The sequence below is a fragment of the Astatotilapia calliptera genome, chromosome 3, assembly GCF_900246225.1.
Source record: "Astatotilapia calliptera chromosome 3, fAstCal1.2, whole genome shotgun sequence".
NCBI lineage: Eukaryota > Metazoa > Chordata > Actinopteri > Cichliformes > Cichlidae > Astatotilapia > Astatotilapia calliptera.
In genome coordinates, this window is record NC_039304.1 from 2701464 (window position 1) to 2719279 (window position 17816).

Below are 17816 nucleotides of genomic sequence, written 5' to 3' on the forward strand. Positions count from 1 at the left end.
TGTACATTATAACATACCATAATAGACCCATTTCTGTAATATACTTACATATCTATACTATTGCTAATATATATTGTAATATATCTATATCACTAAAGCACTTCTGGATGGATGCAAACTGCATTTCGTTGCCCTGTACCTGTGCATGTGCAATGACAATAAAGTTGAATTCTATTCTATTCTATTCTATTCTATAATAACGCTGTCCGCTGCTACTATCCGCTGTGTCTCTATTTATTATTTATGAACAGAAACTACTTGTTCCTGTCACTTCAGGTGTGACGGGCTGGGATGACCATATTAGGAACACGGAACCTGCGCACCTGTAAGCTGACGTCATGTGCTGAAAGTACCTGAAAGAGCGCCTTGCAGAGTCGAGTCTCAGTTACAGAAACTACCTTCAGGGGACAACAGGAAGACGCCAAGAAGCGAGTTCAAAGAGGAATATATTTAGGATTCTTTTCGTTTTTGGCTGTGTACTCGAGAGGAATACTAAAAATACGACTTAGACAAATGGCGACCGCGTTGTTCGCGGTTTTTGGTGCTTTAATCGTCGTTTTCCAGGTGAGACTTCCTCTTTTGGTTAATATTTTGCCATCGGTGCTCAATTCTCTCACTGTCCCTTCTGCTTAGAGTCGCAAAAAATAAATGTCGGTTAATCCTGTTACTTATTTGATTGAACTGGACAACACCGGGTATCTCACAAGCAGTCTTTCCTTTCTTTTCTTCGCGGAATAATTTCGGCACCTCTTTATGCGTGAAGTAGCCTTCGATTTTAATAAAGAAATGCTTTTATCAGCTATGGTACTTGCTGGGACTAGTGGGCCAAACGAACTTGTGGGGGTCTAAAATCCTTATTGTGTGTAGCAGCTTTCTCCGCAGAGCAATCTGCAACAAATTTTTAAAAAAAATGTATTTTAAAAAAGTGTCGAAACCGCAGAACACACGCGGAGGTTTAGGCCGTCTTTCTTTTTCTTTTCATACCTGTAGCACTCTCGTGTGATGCGACGAGCTAATAATCACTCTCGATGTTAGTCCGCTGTAAAACTTTTAATGCGTACTCCAGCACATGACAAAACACACAGACCGCCCCGGAAGAACAACACTCCCCCCACCATACTATTCCAGTTGGACTAGTCCCCCACAGTTATGGCAGGTCCGCACAAACAAATATTGCTTGGTGATCATTTAACCAATGATCTACATCCTCCCCATTTAGCTGGTAGCACCTAACAAAACTAATTCACTCACAAGTCTCTAGACAGTGCTTCTTAACACAACTTTAACTTACCGGTAACAATGTTTTTTGCTCGGAGTAACCCCACACCTTAACATAACAGCAATTATGAAAAATGCAAATAGCAAGCATCATATTTCAACATACTGACAACAAACTGATTACACCTAAGGCATCCTAGTGTTTTCCATTTACGTGTATCTTGGGTTGGGTCTGCAGATGCGACCTGCACGTGTAGTGTATGGTGTCTGGTTCACAATGTTCTGGCCGGGCACCTGCACAGCAGGTTGGGGCTGAGGAGAGGATGTGTTTTGTGAATCTTCGTTTGAGCGTGTGTGTGATTGCGGTGTGAGTGTGGAACTGTCCATTGTAGAATGGTTAGTGTCCTGGCACTCAGGGTCATAGTCATGGAGTGGTGGCGGAGGCGGTTCTGCCACTGGGAGGATGTGGCGGCGATTCCTCCTGTAGGTTCTTCCACCGACCTGAATGATGTAGGATCGTGGCTCCTTGCTCTTCCTTTCCACAATTCCCAGCTTGTCGTAGCCTTTCTCTGTCTGCACGCGGACCACTTGTCCTTCTTGCAACGGCTGTAGCGTGCGACTGGACTTATCATAGTGACGCTTCAGTCCGAGTCTTTTGTCGCGAAGTCGGTCACGGATCTGTCCTGTGTCTTTTGCAATGGGTGCCAACAGCTTGCTGCACACAGGAATGCCCGCGCGTGTCTGACGAGACATGAGGCGTTCAGCAGGGGAGCCTAGTTGTGTGTCACGGGGAATGTTTCTAAGGTTTAGGAGGTCAAGAAACACATCGGTTCCATCTCGGTGAGATTTTTCCATGAGCTGTTTTGCACTGCGCACCGCTCTCTCAGCAAGACCGTTTGACTGTGGAAGCTCTGGGCTGCTGGTTGAATGGGTGAAGTCCCACTGTTTTGCGAAATCAACAAACTGTTGACTAGTGTATTGTCTGCCATTGTCAGTGAGGAGCGTGTGCGGTGTGCCATGAACTGAAAAGTGTCTCTTTAGCTTGGAAATGACCGCTGCTGTGGTCAAGTCACGGAGAAGGTCAATCTCAATCCATCCTGAATAGGAATCTACAAGGACCTGGTATTGTTTTCCATGCCAGGTAAAAATGTCAGCAGCCACCGTTGACCATGGGAGGTCTGGAACAGGGTGCAGTTGTAGCGGTTCTCTCTGCTGATGTGTCTTAGTGCTGTTACACACAGTGCAAGAGAGCAGCTCTTCTGCGATGTCTTTTGACATTGCTGGCCAAAAAATTACACTCCTAGCTCTGCGCTTGGTTGCTTCGGTACCTGGATGGCCTTTGTGTACGATGTTGATGTACTCTTTGTGCAGGGACTGGGGAATGACAGTTTTGTGGCTTTTCATGATGATCCCATCCTCCATGCTGAGCTCATCTCTATATGGAAAAAACGGAGCCAGTGCGGGCTGGACTTGGCTCTCTCTGCTGGGCCACCCTCGCTGAATGACTGTGCTGAGCGCTTGTAGCACATCATCTTGTGCTGTGTGCTGTCTTAGCTCTTCCAGGCGAGCAGTGGAGATGTAGCTCACTGTCATCACTTCATAATCAGTGTGTTCGACCGGGCAGCGTGATAGCGGGGCGAGCGGGGCTCTTGAAAGGGTGTCGGCTAGATACATGTATTTCCCCTTTTTGTAGACCAGACTGATGTCGTAACTCTGTAGTCGCAGTAACATCCTCTGGAGCCGGGCAGGGGCGGCATGGATTGGCTTTTTCATTATGGTCACCAGGGGCTGGTGGTCGGTTTCAATGATTGTTGCTTTGCCATAGACATAATCTTTGAACTTCGTGCAGGCAAACACCACGGCGAGGAGCTCCTTCTCTATTTGAGCATATCGCGTCTCTGTGTCAGTGAGAGCACGCGAGGCGAAGGCCACTGGTCTGCCATTTTGCAAACACGCGGCACCCAGCCCATAGCATGATGCATCACATGTCAGTGTGACTGGCTCCTTGACGTTGTAATACGCCAATACTGGCGGGCTGGAGAGGCATGATTTGAGGTGGTCGAAAGCCTCTTGGTGCTGTGGGAACCAGCACCACGCAGTCTCTTTGTGGGTTAGTTTCCTTAGGGGTGCGGCAATCTCACTAAGGTTCGGTATGTATTTCCCAAGGTAATTAACCATACCGAGGAAGCGCTGTAGCGACGTGACATCCGTGGGCACTGGCATTGCTCCTACTGCTGTGGTTTTGGAGGGGTCTGCTTTTAGACCGTCCCTTGTGAAGATGTGGCCCACATATGACACTTGATCTAGGCGAAATTTGCACTTGTCAGGGTTTAGCCTGAGTTTGATCTCTCGAGCACGTGTCAGCACTTTTTTTAGGTTGGCATCATGTTCGGCCACTCCGTGTCCTCCGATGATGATGTCATCCACGATGACAGAGCACGGGTAACCGGTAAACAGCTGTTCCATGGAGCGCTGGAACACCTCACTGGCTGAGTTGATACCAAAGGGCATCCGCAGAAACCTGTATCGCCCAAATGGGGTGCTGAATGTGGTCAGCATTGAGGATTTCTCGTCGAGCCGTATTTGCCAGAAGGAGTTTTTTGCATCTAGCACTGAGAACACTGTCGCTCCTGACATCTGTGCTGCCACTTCCTCAACGCTACGCATTGGGTGATGGGGTCTTTTCAGTGCTGTGTTGAGGTCTTTTGGATTTATGCACAGTCTGATCTCATGCTTGTTTTTCTTGTGTGCTGCCACCATTGAGGACACCCAGTCAGTAGGCTCGGTGACTGGTGTTACAACGCCGATGCGTTGCATACGTTCAAGTTCAGCTTTGACTCTTTCCTGCATCGCGATGGGGATGCGGTGGGCTGGACGGACCACAGGCTGCACATCAGGGTCTAGTATCATTGAGTATGTGACTGGAAGTTCCCCCAGTTCATCTCTGAACAGGTCATGGTATTGTGTGAATATGTCGGAGCTGAAATCTGTGCTGCTTTCTGTGCTGATCTGGTGGACCTCAGGGCTCATTTTCACAATGCCCATTTCCATGCATGCTTGAAATCCTAGCAGCGGTTGCACTTCTCTATCCACCAAAAAGAAAGGCAACGTGTGACACTGCTTCTTTAAGCAACAAGGGAGTGTAACAGTTCCAGTGGTCTGAATTCTCGTGCCTCCATAGGCAACAAGGCTCACAGGATTCTCTTGTTTAACAGTCTGTCTTCCGCCATTCACTGTTTCGAAAGTCTTGAGTGACATGACGTTGCATTTCGCTCCCGTATCTACTTTCATCTCTGTGGGCACGCCATTTATGTGTATTGTGACAAATCCCTCATCTTTTTTATTAGCTTTAGCGTGGATGCAGTCAATCTGTCTGTCAAGCTCTACACCATCCACGTAAAACGTTTCATCTTGAAGTGGTGGCTCACTCACTGTTAATTCGTTCACAAGCCGCCTTGCAGTCTGTCTGTTAGGGGCTCTGTGATGGCTGCGTGGTTTAGACTTGCAGCAACTTTTGTAGTGATTCAGTTTTTTACAGTTGTGACACTGTTGTCCAAATGCTGGACACTTGTCTCGCTTGGCCGCGTGGCTGCCTCCACAATTGGAGCAATTGGTGACAGTCTGTGGGAATGAAAGGGGCTTCGGCTTGTGCTTGCTGTTCAGAATGGGCTTTACTGCGTCGACACTGGTAGCTTGTGTTGCTAGTGTCTTACTGTTTTTTTTCAGTCATTTCGTGTATTCGACACACCGAGATAGCTTTAGCAAGTGTTAGCTCGCTGTCTCTTAGCAGAGCCTTTCTCAACGTGTCGCTAATGACACCACAGACGATACGATCACTGAGCATCTCGTCAGTGAGGTCCCCAAAGTGACAACATTTAGCCTTGATCTTTAAATCACTGATGAATGATTCAAGTGTCTCACCTGGCTTCTGATTTCTGGTGTGGAATCTATATCTTTCCATCGTCCTGTTGTGTTGAGGATTGCAGATTTCTCGAAATTTTGCCTTCAAACACTCTGGATCCTCTCTGGACTCAGCAGCAGTGAGTATCTCTCCATCTGCACCAGCTGCGCGAACGGCAGGAGCATAAACGAACGAGCGTTCTCGTTCAATGGCGTCTGGTCCAGCAATATTCAGGAGAATGTAAGCCCTTGTCTTCGCCGGCTTGTCAGAGTGAGCAGCGGCGATGAAAATATCATACTCCCTTTCAAAAACACGCCAATTCTCGGCAATGTTCTCATCAAAAACCAGAGGGTCAGGTCTGCGAAATCCGTCCGGCATGATGGGGCGACTTCTTTTTTCTTTAGCGGCTAATCCGATACAGCGCACAATAAGCAGTGCGGTATATCCCGACAGGGATATAAACATACGCGCTGGCGTGACGTCCGTACCGTCTTCTGACACCATGTAGCACTCTCGTGTGATGCGACGAGCTAATAATCACTCTCGATGTTAGTCCGCTGTAAAACTTTTAATGCGTACTCCAGCACATGACAAAACACACAGACCGCCCCGGAAGAACAACACTCCCCCCACCATACTATTCCAGTTGGACTAGTCCCCCACAGTTATGGCAGGTCCGCACAAAAAAATATTGCTTGGTGATCATTTAACCAATGATCTACAATACCCTTCCGCCTCGAAGAGTTCGAGGTTGTGAGCGAGCCTCGCCCTGATTCCGCTCATGACGTTGTCTGCAGGTTAATTTCCAGTTCAGAGTTGTGGTTTCAGCTTTGTTCACTCCAGTCTGTTTCGCTTACACATATCGAGAAGCACTTTTTAAAAAGATTCATTAATGTAAAAGAGAAAAAGGACTATCATCCAAGTAATATCGTTTTTGGGATTTTAAAATGAAATGAAAAGTCATTTGGCTTACAGGCACACTTTCAATTCATTCATATAATTACACGGAGCGTTAGACACATTTTCATTAGTATTTAAAGTGACAGTTATTTTGTTCTTTATTTAGTGTTTAAACTGTGTATATTAAGCAGTGCAATGCTTTGCCAAGGCATGGCATTTTCTGAACAACAGCTCAAAGCTGCACGACGTTCAGCTTAAGGAAAAACCTAAAATCCTGACCTTTCAATGCTGAAAACATTTCAAGTTTTTGATTTTTTTTTTTAAAACATGTAGTTATTCAGTTTCGAACTCTTATAAGCCTGAAGTCTTATTGTACGTCTAACTGAAACTGTTGCTCCTCTCCTAGGTGTCAGCACTAGAGAGAGCTAACAGGCCAACATGTGTGCCTGGATTTGAGTCAGAGCTGCTGGTTTTCAGAGTGTCCAGGGAACATCTGAGGCCGGGCATGAGGCTGGGCAAAGGTAAGAGCAACCCAGTGTAGGCTCGTACATGGGTGTTTTTAAACGTGTTTGATTTGGATGTTAATGTTTTCTGCCTGGATGGTGCGTTACTCTTAGTCATAATCTAAATGAAATTGTTTTTGGGTATTTGTTTCTATTGTCTAGTATCATTTCACATTACAGATTTGTTTGTATGAAACTGTCGGAGGGTTTAGATCTGAGTTGCAGCCCTACATGGAATAACTCTGCTGTTGTAAAGGACTCCTCCAGCCCAGATGGCCTTCAGCAGATTAGCTGGGCACATTGTTCTTAGTTGAAACCCAAACATGTCTCAGCCTGCTCTCACTCTGATTCTGTTACTTTTACCTGCTGGTCAGAGCACTATCCCCGAACCTGTTTTACAGGCTTTGCTATTCAAGTGAAACTCTGAAAAAGGAACTGTTTTCTTTGATTTCAGTTAACTGAAAGGTTTTTTTAAAAGCTTCTTATAAACAGACTTAAACAGTTTTTGTTTTTTTGTTTTGTTTTAAATGGGCTGTGGTTATGCATGTTTGCTTTAACGTGAATATTTGTTTCTTTATCAATTGTCTCTACTGAATAACTAATTACCCACTTTGATGGGGGGATTTTTAAGACGCAAGCAATTTATGATAATCAGATTAAAACGCTGTGTAAATGTATGTACAGCTTTACCTTGTTTATTTAGGAAAATATTGCAGAAATCTATATCTGGACATCATATGCCAGTTTCTGTCCTTTTTCAATACAATTCAGTAAAATGTCATTAAGAGTAGTTGCCAACAGGGCCCTAGAGTAGGTGCCAAAAGTACTGCAACCTAAAAAAACTAAAAATCAAGTTGAGTAGGCACTAATGAGAAAAGGCTGTAGTGAAGCAAACACTTACTCCACAATACTTCTATAAGGAGCAGTGAATAATGGGTAGAATAGCTGGTTCGAAATGATTGATGGTTCCAACCCTACTAAAATATAAACATTGTTTTAGCTTTCTTGGCCTATGGTTATTACAGATGCATTATACTACCTTTTCCTCTTCCAATACTGCTTTACTTTGACTGCATGTCTTGATAGTTTTATATTAATAGGCTGTTTTCTAAGAATACGTAGGTTTAGACAATTCTATGAATTGTTTTAGTTCAAGTCAAGGCTGTTTATCCCTTCTCTTCTTTCTTGTATCCTAAAAATGAATTACCAATCGCAGAAATTTAACAATGAATGTTAAGTATTAAAGTGAATGAAAGAAATGAAGAATGGATTAACATTACGTTGTCAATATGTAATTTTCATAAGCATGGTCCCCTGAAGGGTGTGGGAAGTGAGGTGTTGTGTAGTTATGTTGTCTTTAATGGAAACCAGAAAAAATCTGTTCTGCACTGGCAATTTTGTTGCTTTTTGAAATGACAACCTGAGGTAAACGCCAAATTTTTATTAATATTTTTTACCAATTTAAACCCTCAAAGCGAGATTGATGGTTGTATGAGAATGTGTACTTCAAATAAAAAAAAAAAAATTGGCCGTGTGTGTGTGTGTGTGTGTGTGTGTGTGTACGTGTGTAAATGCAGTTTTGACACTTTTGTTAAAAGTAAATAATGTTAACCTGACTGAGTGTTGCTACTATCCAGAGCTAAAAACCATTTAGTCATCTTGCAGTCACTTATGCTGCTTTTCTTAAGGAAGAGGGAGTGGTGTCTGTCGCTTTTCTTTGAATACAAAAAACTTGCCAGATTTTTCACTATATGTACCACATTCATAATGATTAACTCTTTTCTATCCTTTCCCAGTGGGCTTCACTGACTGCACAGAGCGCACAGTAATTCTTTTCAGCACTGATGACAGTCACTTTACTGTAAAGGCAGATGGTACATTAACGGTAAGTAGAGTTGACAGACCTGACAGCAAAGTTGGGGTTAGTTTAGAAAAGAAGATATTAAAGTAAGATTTGTGGAGACTTAGTCTAACGAATGTAGCGTATGTTGTATTTCTGCTAAAGGTTTTGTTTTTTATATATTTATTTTTACCTTCCAGGTAAACAGAGAGGTTGTTCTTCATAAAGGACACCAGAACTTCTTCATCCACTCCTGGGACTCTCATGGTCACAAAACAACAGTTCCAGTCAGTGTCGTTCACCCTGAGCACCACCATGTAGCCCACACAAACTTCAACATTCAGCATCACAGTACTGAAATGGACTCTATTAACAACACAGAGGTAGGTTTAGAGACTCTGTTTAATGGGGCATGAATGAAAAGTACATTTGGAATCGATACATGCAAAATGCCTGTTTCCGACACTTTTAGTAGATACAACAGATGGCATCTTAACTCGTGAGGCTACATATAATTTATCAGATTCACAAACTTGAGTATCAACATGTCCTGCTTGGTAGGGTGATGATAATGCCTCATTGGCCTTCATGGCTAAGATGTTGAAACTGATATTAACTCTGGACAGACCCATCATAGTCTGAAAAAAATTTAAAACTTGTTCTGAGAACGTCTGTGCTCCTCCTCGTAGTTTAATTAAGTTCTGAGTGGTGTTCTATCCAAGCTTTTGCTAAAAAAGCTGTCTGTATGTTCTTCCAGAATGCCACTGAGCCACAAGTGCCCATTCTGCAATTTCCCAAGTCTGGTGGAGGGCTGAGGAGGAGGAAAAGGGCCTGGCTTATTCCTCCACTCAATGTTCCTGAGAATAAGAGAGGAACGTATCCCCTGAAAGTAGTTTGGGTAAGGTGAACTGAATGACCTTGTGATTAATTTGACAATAAACTGCATTTTAAATGTTTATTTCTGCATAGGATCTCGCTGTTGTTTCCTCTGCAGTCCGCATGTCTTTTTTTTTTTTTTTTTTTTTTTTCTTGGATGTCATAAGTAATTCTTAGTATGACTATCAGTTAACTTTAGAGTAACGCAAGTGAAGTGTAAAGGCACAAGTAAAGATCTATATATTGTTGGCAGACAGAAAAGTTGATACTTAAGTGCCAAGTTAAAGATTTATTTGTCTCTTGGGTATAATTGTTTTTATTTTTTAAATTTCAGTTTATAAATGCTAAAATTTGTCCCATCTTTCACTCCCCAACAATTTGTGGCAGATGGCTCCCTGTCCTTGAACCTGGTTCTGTTGAACATTTCTCTAGTTAAAAGGGGGTTTGCTTTCTCACGGTGACAAGTGTTTACTCATGGAGATCAGCTGATTGTTGTGATTTCTTTCTAATACTATAGGGTCTTAATCCTGCGCTTTTGGAGTGTTTTGAACTTGGCAACAGTGACACACAAAATTAACTAAAACTGGAGTAAATTGGTTGACGATAACACTACGCTAATAACTCAAATTATTTACAATGAGTAATTATAGTGTGCCCAAAATGCTTAGAGAATCTAACAATCTTTTTGATTTGAGATCACAAGGAGTCCTTCTGATCTATATATCAAAATAACCAGAAATCTCTTGAATTTGAGTCTAATGCACAGCCTCTTTACTATTTAACAGTTACTTTAGATGGTGAGAGTGATCTTAATTAGTCCTGTTGTGTTTTTCATTTGTTTTTCCAGATCCGCTCTAGTGACGATAAATTAAAGAAGATCTTTTACAGCATCACTGGTCCTGGAGCTGATCTGCATCCTGTTAATCGTTTCACAATGGACAGAGAGACGGGCAATCTGTATGTAACACAGCCACTCGACAGAGAGGAAACAGCTCGTTACCTGGTAATCATCCTCACTCTGTCCAAATGATTTTCCATGTGTGTACTTGATTATTGCATTTTGATCCCCATAGAGATTGAAAATGTGACGTCACTCAGGGGTAAAACCGCAAAGAATTCTGGGAACTCGTGGCAAGAGGTACTAGTGCACGCAGGCTTTCAATTGAAATCAGTCACACAGCGATAAAAAGAAACACAAAAAATGGCAAGAAGCTGCTGTATTAACTGCAATAGCCGGTCGCATGACAGCCACGGGAAGCCGACGGGTAAAGAGATCGGTTGTTATCGGATTACGTCGTTGAAGAGAAATTGTTCGAGCCATGTTTCCGAAGTAACAAAGAGGCGACTGGATTGCAGCCATTCAAAGATCAAATATAACGTCCCAGAACCCTCCAGCTCACAGGTTAGTCTGCTCCAAGCATTTACACAAAGGTCAGTCTGCTGTTGTAGTTAATGCGTCATTTTCATAACATAATTGGTGATATAGGTTACAAGCAAGTCTGGCGCTGAACAGAAATTGTCGCGCTATGCTCCTTTGTTTATTGTGCATAAATAGTGAATTGTCCTGACACAATATTGTGTTTCGCTTCTGTTATTACCATGGTACATTGACAAAAACATGTACTTTTATTCACAGGATAAAACAGTTGTTTTGTATCACTAATTGTCCAGTGCGATTACAGCATACAATATTATTGTCACTGCTACATTTCTGTGATGCTACCAGAAATTATTTCCACTACTAATTAATTACCGTTGAGCTCAAAGGTCCTATTAATAAACGGTTAACGAATGTGTATGTATGACGACGATTTGTGAGACTGGTAAACTTATGATAGGTACGATGGTCTTTACTTTCTACACGGTGCATTTCAAGGTCCTGCACCCATCCGTCGGTAAACTGTACCTGGGCTTGTTGCAGTGACCTGAAGTTACTAAACTTCATGAGTGTATGCACTCACTCCAAGAACCGTATAATTATAAATCTGAGCGTGGTGAAAGTTGGGCAGCACGCTGACGTCTTTTGTCCACTCTGTGTGCTCGTAAGGGTCTGACCCTTTCACTGGTTTGATTTTTTATCTTTTCTTTGACTTTTCATCAAGTCTGTCTTTGTACGGACCGGCGTTGTTCTCCTTCGTTTTGTACATACCTTTTTGGAGGGCAAAGAAAAAGCAAGAATTTATTGGAACCGAAGAATGAACGTTTTGCGGTGCTGCAAATGCTTGCATTTGATGCAGGTACTTGGATTGTTTTGCCACGAGTTCCCGGCATGCAATGCGCGAAAGTCACGTGGTCTGTCAATCTCTATTGGAAAAGTGTGTGTCTGTGTGGGGGCGAATCTAAACTTAAAATCTTCTGTCTGTGTAGTTTGAAGCACATGCTGTGGATGACGGAGCAGGACAAGCTGAGGATCCTATGGAGATTAAAGTCAATGTGATCGACCAGAACGACAACAAACCTTATTTTACGACAGACTACAAAGAAAATGTTGCTGAGGCCACGGCCATCGGTATGTATAGAAACCTTATTGCCTCTGGACTTGGGTAGTTTTCTTTGCTTTTGTTCGTGTTTCTAATACTTATCCACTATCCATCCATCCATCCATCTTCATCCGCTTTATCCGGGGCCGGGTCGCGGGGGCAGCAGCCTAAGCAAAGAGGCCCAGACCTCCCTCTCCCCAGCCACCTCCTCCAGCTTATCCGGGGGAATACCAAGGCGTTCCCAGGCCAGCCGAGAGATATAATCTCTCCAGCGTGTCCTGGGTCTGCCCCGGGGCCTCCTCCCGGTGGGACATGCCTGGAACACCTCACCCAGGAGGCGCCCAGGGGGCATCCTTGTCAGATGCCCGAACCACCTCAGCTGGCTCCTTTCGATGTGGAGCAGCAGCTGCTCTACTCTGAGCCCCTCCGAACTTCTCACCCTATCTCTAAGGGAGAGGCCAGCCACCCTTTGGAGGAAGCTCATTTCTGCCGCTTGTATCCGCGATCTCGTTCTTTCGGTCACTACCCACAGCTCGTGGCCATAGGTGAGGGTAGGGACGTAGATCGACCGGTAAATTGAGAGCTTCGCTTTTACACTCAGCTCCCTCTTCACCACGACGGACCGGTGCAGCGTCCGCATTACTGCAGCTGCAGCCCCAATCCGTCTGTCGATCTCCGGCTCCCTTCTCCCATCACTCGCGAACAAGACCCCGAGATACTTGAACTCCTCCACTTGGGGCAGGAACTCATCCCCGACCCGGAGTGGGCACTCCACCCTTTTCCGGCTGAGAACCATGGCCTCAGATTTGGAGGTGCTGATCCTCATTCCCGCTGCTTCACACTCGGCTGCGAACCGTTCCAGTGCGAGCTGGAGGCCCTCACCCGATGAAGCCAACAGAACCACATCATCTGCAAAAATCAGAGATGAGATTCTGAGGCCACCAAAGCGAAAGCCCTCCGCCACTTGGCTGCGCCTAGAAATTCTGTCCATAAAAATTATGGACAGAACCGGAGACAAAGGGCTTATCCACTATATTTAATGAATTTCAAGATGCCCAGAGATTTAAAGAAAATCAGAATGACACCTAAAGCACCAGAGAAGGATTTGGGTTGGAAGGAAATTAGCAGACGTTTGCATTAAGTCAATTTTATTTAGTAAATCTTGTAATTGAAGCAGTGTGAAGACCTTCAGGAACTTCTTTTTTATTTCCTCCACTCCAGGGACGGAGGTGGTTAAGGTTGAGGCCAAAGATGACGATGAGCCAGGGACTGACAACTCAGAGCTCCGCTATCGTATTCTGAATCAGGACCCACCGCTGCCCACTGACAACATGTTTGAAATCAACCCAGTTACTGGAAGCATCAGAGTCACTGGTAGCGGATTAGACAGAGAGGTAAGACCTGTTAAACACATTTAAAACACAAGTGTCCTTTTACACCGAAGGGCTGAAAAAAACATTTTATAATGAATCCGGATCAGCAGTCTGCCTGTCACTGCTAGAAATCAATCACAAAGAGGGTGCTGCAAAAAAACATGGTGGGGTTTTTTTTTTTTTTTTGTTTGTTTTTTTTTAGTTTTTTTTGACAGTAAAACTAGACACAGTCTCTGAAGTATAGTTAGTTTCTGTCTACATTTCTGGTTTGTGTCATACCTCTGGACAAACTATTTATACTTGGCGAATAGTTTGTCAGACTAGTCTGTGTCTTCCATGCAGACTACAGGAGATCAGAGCTGTTTCTGGTGCAGCATCATGAACTTCTTTGAAACACAAAGAAGTCACAGAGCAACAACAAACAGCCTCGTGCCAAATGGTCAAGAAATACTTTATTCTAACAGTTTGACCAAGGCTCTCAACAGCATCATGTTTGTCATAAGCGAAATATTAAATGAGTTTAGCTTCAGCTTCTCAGCAGAATTGGCCTTCATAGATGAAGAGCTTTAGTCCGTCTGAAGGCTGTGTTACAGTCTGTAAAACCGATGTCATTGTTTCTTCCTTCCTGTTGATGAGCTGATGTCTGTATCTTACCAGAAATATCCACAGTACACTCTGACAGTACAAGCAGCAGATCTGGCGGGAGAAGGGTTAAGTGGACAAACCAAAGTCATCCTCACGGTGACGGACAGCAATGACAACGCTCCAGTCTTCACTCAGAAATCTGTAAGTACGAAGTAACTGGAAACTTCCTGTTTAACTGCTGCTTGGTTAAAGCAGAACATTCATCCTGTATCTAACTGCATTATTAATGTTGCACTCACACATACTGTGACACAGCAAAAACCCAGGCTTTGACAGCACATGGGAAATGTACAAATGCAGTTAAAAACAATATTTTACCACATGCATAGCAAATTAAATTTATGGACTCCACAGTTGTAGACTTGCATTAAGTAATGAACCTAATATAATGACACAGACTACAAACTGAGGCCATTATTCTCCATTCCTAGTTAGGAGTCTTTAGATCTGTTTTCACTGCCATGATTTCTGACCCATCCTTTATTTTCTCACAGTATACTGCAACAGTTGATGAAAACAAAAAGGATGTTGTGGTGGTTAGGATGATAGTAACAGATGAGGATGAACCACAAACTCCAGCCTGGAACGCCAAGTTCAAGATCGTCAGTGGTGATCCTGATGGACTTTTCACAGTAAAAACGGGAACTAACAAACAGGAAGGAATCCTTTCTACTGCAAAGGTAGGAAGAAAATCAGGAATTCATTCATAATATTGGGAGATATTTATCATCTATGAATGTTTGTGTCATTTGATGGCAGCATTTTTGTGATTTCTTGTATCCTCACAAAAATCTGTGCCAACACCCTCATGTTGTGTGTGTGGTTTTTTTTTTTTTTTTTTTTGTTTGTTTTGTTTTCCTTCCTCCTCCCTTCCTTCCAACCAGGAGCTGGACTTCGAGAGGGCCAGCAAGCACACTCTGTTGGTTTCAGTGGAGAATGAGATTCCTTTTGCTCCTGGTGTTTCTGTGGTCACTTCTACCGCCACAGTGGTGGTGAATGTGAGAGATGTGAATGAAGCTCCAATATTTGATCCAAAGGAGATTCTTGTGGTAAAACCAGAGGACCTTGCTGTGGATGAAGTCGTGGTGCAGTACACTGCTTCAGACCCAGACACTGCACGCAAGCAGACAGTCTCGTAAGTCGGGGGGTGGGGGAGAGACTTTCTACTGCTAAAGAAAATGTATCATTGACCTCATAAGTGCTGCAAATATTAAATTTCCTTATAGATAAATGTCTTAGATAAATGTTTTAGATTCCTTGTTCTGTTTGATGGTCAAAATTGATTCACTGTCCTCATGTGTGGCAGATATAATTACAGAATACTGTCTATAGCGATAAAACACTGAATAGCTGTATACCATAATAGAATATTAGGCTTATAAAAGACCCAAATACAGTTAATTAGTTAATTTGTATCATTAAGGTCTTAAAGCATTTTTTTAACTCCTTAGTTGTAAAAGGCTCATTGGGTATTGTCACCACCCTGCTGGACAGGCGCTGTGGACACCAAAGTTTGTGAATCCGATAACCCAAGAATGAGGCAACTTAAGACATTCAAATTCCTACCATAGCTGCATCTACTAGGAGGCTGATGGATGGTACTATTGGCCACCAGTATTTTTAAATGATGTGAGAACCCTGTAACAGTTAATGTGTTTAATTCTTGCACCGTGTATTTAGCCTGAGGAGAAAGCGGAGGATGTTCAAAATCAAATACAGTGGAACCCCCGACTTACGAATACCCCGTTTCACGGAAAAATTCAAGTTACGAAGGCACTGAACGGCAATATTTTTGCCCATGTTATGGCAAAATGCCTGAGTAACGAAATCCACTGGCTCTGATTGGCTGAGCCCACACACAATGCCTTCCGATTCATGTGACAACCCCTTGGCTTCCATACTTGCGCTTCGCTGTTCCACTTGAACGACGTATTGTTGCTCTGGTTAGCAATTAGCCTATAGCCTATCGTTCAGCATCGCCTCAGTCAAAACGCGCGATGGGTGCATCGACTTACGAAAATTTTCGACTTTCGAAAGACCCTCGGGAACGAATTGATTTCGTAAGTCGGGGTTCCACTGTATCACATTGTGAAACATGCTAATTCTAATCATTCTGCCTGGATAGTATTACTATCGTTCTGTGACTGTCTTGTACAGGTACAAAATATTGATTGACCCAGCAGGCTGGCTGAACGTGGACAAGGACACAGGTCTTATTAAAGTGTACACGTCCATGGACAGAGAGGGTATCTTCGTCACAAACTACAGATACACTGCAACCATTGGTGCCTATGATAATGGTAGGTCCAGGACGCTATGGTGCAGCTCCCAGCAACCTGCCCCTTATCCTTGGAATACTTGGAGCCATCCTGCTGCTCGGTGAGTCACACATCTGTAGTCTCAGGACGGTGCATCTCTTTCCTTTCCCGGCTAAGTAGGATTTGGTTGGTTACTGTGTGCTAAACGTTGTGCTCGGTGTTCAGCGCTGTTGCTGCTAGTGCTGCTGGTTACAAAACAGAGGAAAAGGGAGAAAAAGGAGCCACTCCTGCTGGATGATGGTGTCAGAGACAACGTCTATTACTATGATGAAGAAGGAGGTGGCGAGGATGATCAGGTAAATGGTCACTCATTCTGATTACACATTAATCAAAGCTGCGCACACACAAGTCTCAGGAACAGAAAACCTGAGGTTTTCTTTTTGAGATGAAATGTTTAAAAAGGCTGATCAAATTTGTTCCATTTCAGTGATTTGACCCAGGAGAAGACAACGGGCCTAATGCAGTGAGTGGATGAAGAGAGTGGATTGCAGAAGGACAGCAAAAAAAATTTTTTTAAACATCTGTTTGACCTTCAGCCTGAAGACTAATACCTTGTTACTTATTCTGTTGAATAAGTGCTGGAGCCACAGTGAACACTTCTGTGTAGGTTACTGGGCGACACCTGAGACACTCTGAGAAATGTTGCTTTACTCTATAGCATTTGTACTTATGGTCTCCATTTGTTTAAAAAGTAAAATTTGAAATGATTAGGATGAAATCCAGGTAGCTTGCATGCACCTCATCAGCCTTTGACAGTGTGCTCAATGAGTTATGGATACTTTTAAATTGTTTCCTGTGGATCTGTTCATGTCTTTTATTACAATGATTTGTCAAAAACGAAATCTCTGAGATACTTTGTGAAATTAGCTTTGTTCTTTATAAAATTGTATTAAGCCAACAGTGGATTTGTGTGGTCTCTAATTTCAGTTTAGTACTAACTGCATTAAAACATGCAGTGCAATAAACAGCAGTGACAAAAAGCTCCAAATTCTTTAATTTCATTGTCACTTCACTGCAGGTGATTGCAGAGAAAGACTGACCCACACAAGTTCCTTTCATTTCGTTCCGATCTGAAGTCTGTTCAGCTTCATATGATTTTGGACATGACTTTGCTGTCTTTGGACACATGAGATGTTTGCAATGTAAATAAAATTGTACATGCACAGTAGGCCACTTCCTCTTGTTCAACAATGGAGGCACATTCTAGACAGATGTGTGAAGTGTAGTAAATGTACCGTTGGTAGCTATACTCTGGGTTTTGTCCAACCTAAATGCTTTCACACTTGCTGCAGTAAAGTGAGTGTGTTAAAGGATTCTACACGTTTTTTTTTTGAACATAAGTTGGAGCTGGACTAATGTCCAAGCACTTTCTCAGGAATCACAGACTTGCAGGTGTGTGGAATTGGGCTTCTGATAATTGCCGACCACAGAAAATGTGATAGTTTTATGGTTATAATAATACTACGTAATTGATTTTGGTTACACTTTATATTGTAACCAAGGCCTAATTACTGCTCCCAAAGTATATTTAGCTTACTTTGTTTTTGTTTTTTATTTTTAACAACAGTAGCACAAGACGAGGGCCCTGTTTCAGGAAGCCGGTTTGGAAAACTCAGAGTGAAAAACGACACTCACGGTTGAGTAACCCCGAACTGTCCAACTCGGAATATTCCGTTTCAGAAAGGCTGATAACAATTAGTTCAGTCAACGTGGAGTTGCTTTAACCCCAAGTGAAGCGCGCGGACGAGGATACATAAAGCCC

General features: G+C 43.1%; 1 protein-coding gene across 1 annotated transcript; it reads left to right on the top strand.

Annotated features, from left to right (window-relative positions):
- The first annotated feature begins 229 nt into the window (after positions 1–229).
- Positions 230–16499, top strand: LOC113011498 (cadherin-1-like). Its single transcript, XM_026151023.1, has 15 exons — positions 230–564; positions 6426–6540; positions 8319–8407; positions 8563–8745; positions 9120–9260; positions 10086–10241; positions 11606–11747; positions 12940–13112; positions 13749–13877; positions 14231–14416; positions 14621–14871; positions 15894–16110; positions 16175–16184; positions 16220–16350; positions 16482–16499. Exons 1-15 carry the CDS (start codon positions 514–516, stop codon positions 16482–16484), a joined length of 1977 nt encoding a protein of 658 aa, XP_026006808.1. The 5' UTR covers positions 230–513; the 3' UTR covers positions 16485–16499.
- Positions 16500–17816: the final 1317 nt, after the last annotated feature.

What these genes read in the sequence shown, in the direction of transcription:
- LOC113011498 (XM_026151023.1), top strand. Translation starts at nt 514, where the DNA reads ATGGCGACCGCGTTGTTCGCGGTTTTTGGTGCTTTAATCGTCGTTTTC. An exon ending in ATCCCCTGAAAGTAGTTTGG is followed by an intron (nt 9,261 to 10,085) that starts GTAAGGTGAACT and finishes TTGTTTTTCCAG; the next exon opens with ATCCGCTCTAGTGACGATAA. An exon ending in GAATCCTTTCTACTGCAAAG is followed by an intron (nt 14,417 to 14,620) that starts GTAGGAAGAAAA and finishes CCTTCCAACCAG; the next exon opens with GAGCTGGACTTCGAGAGGGC.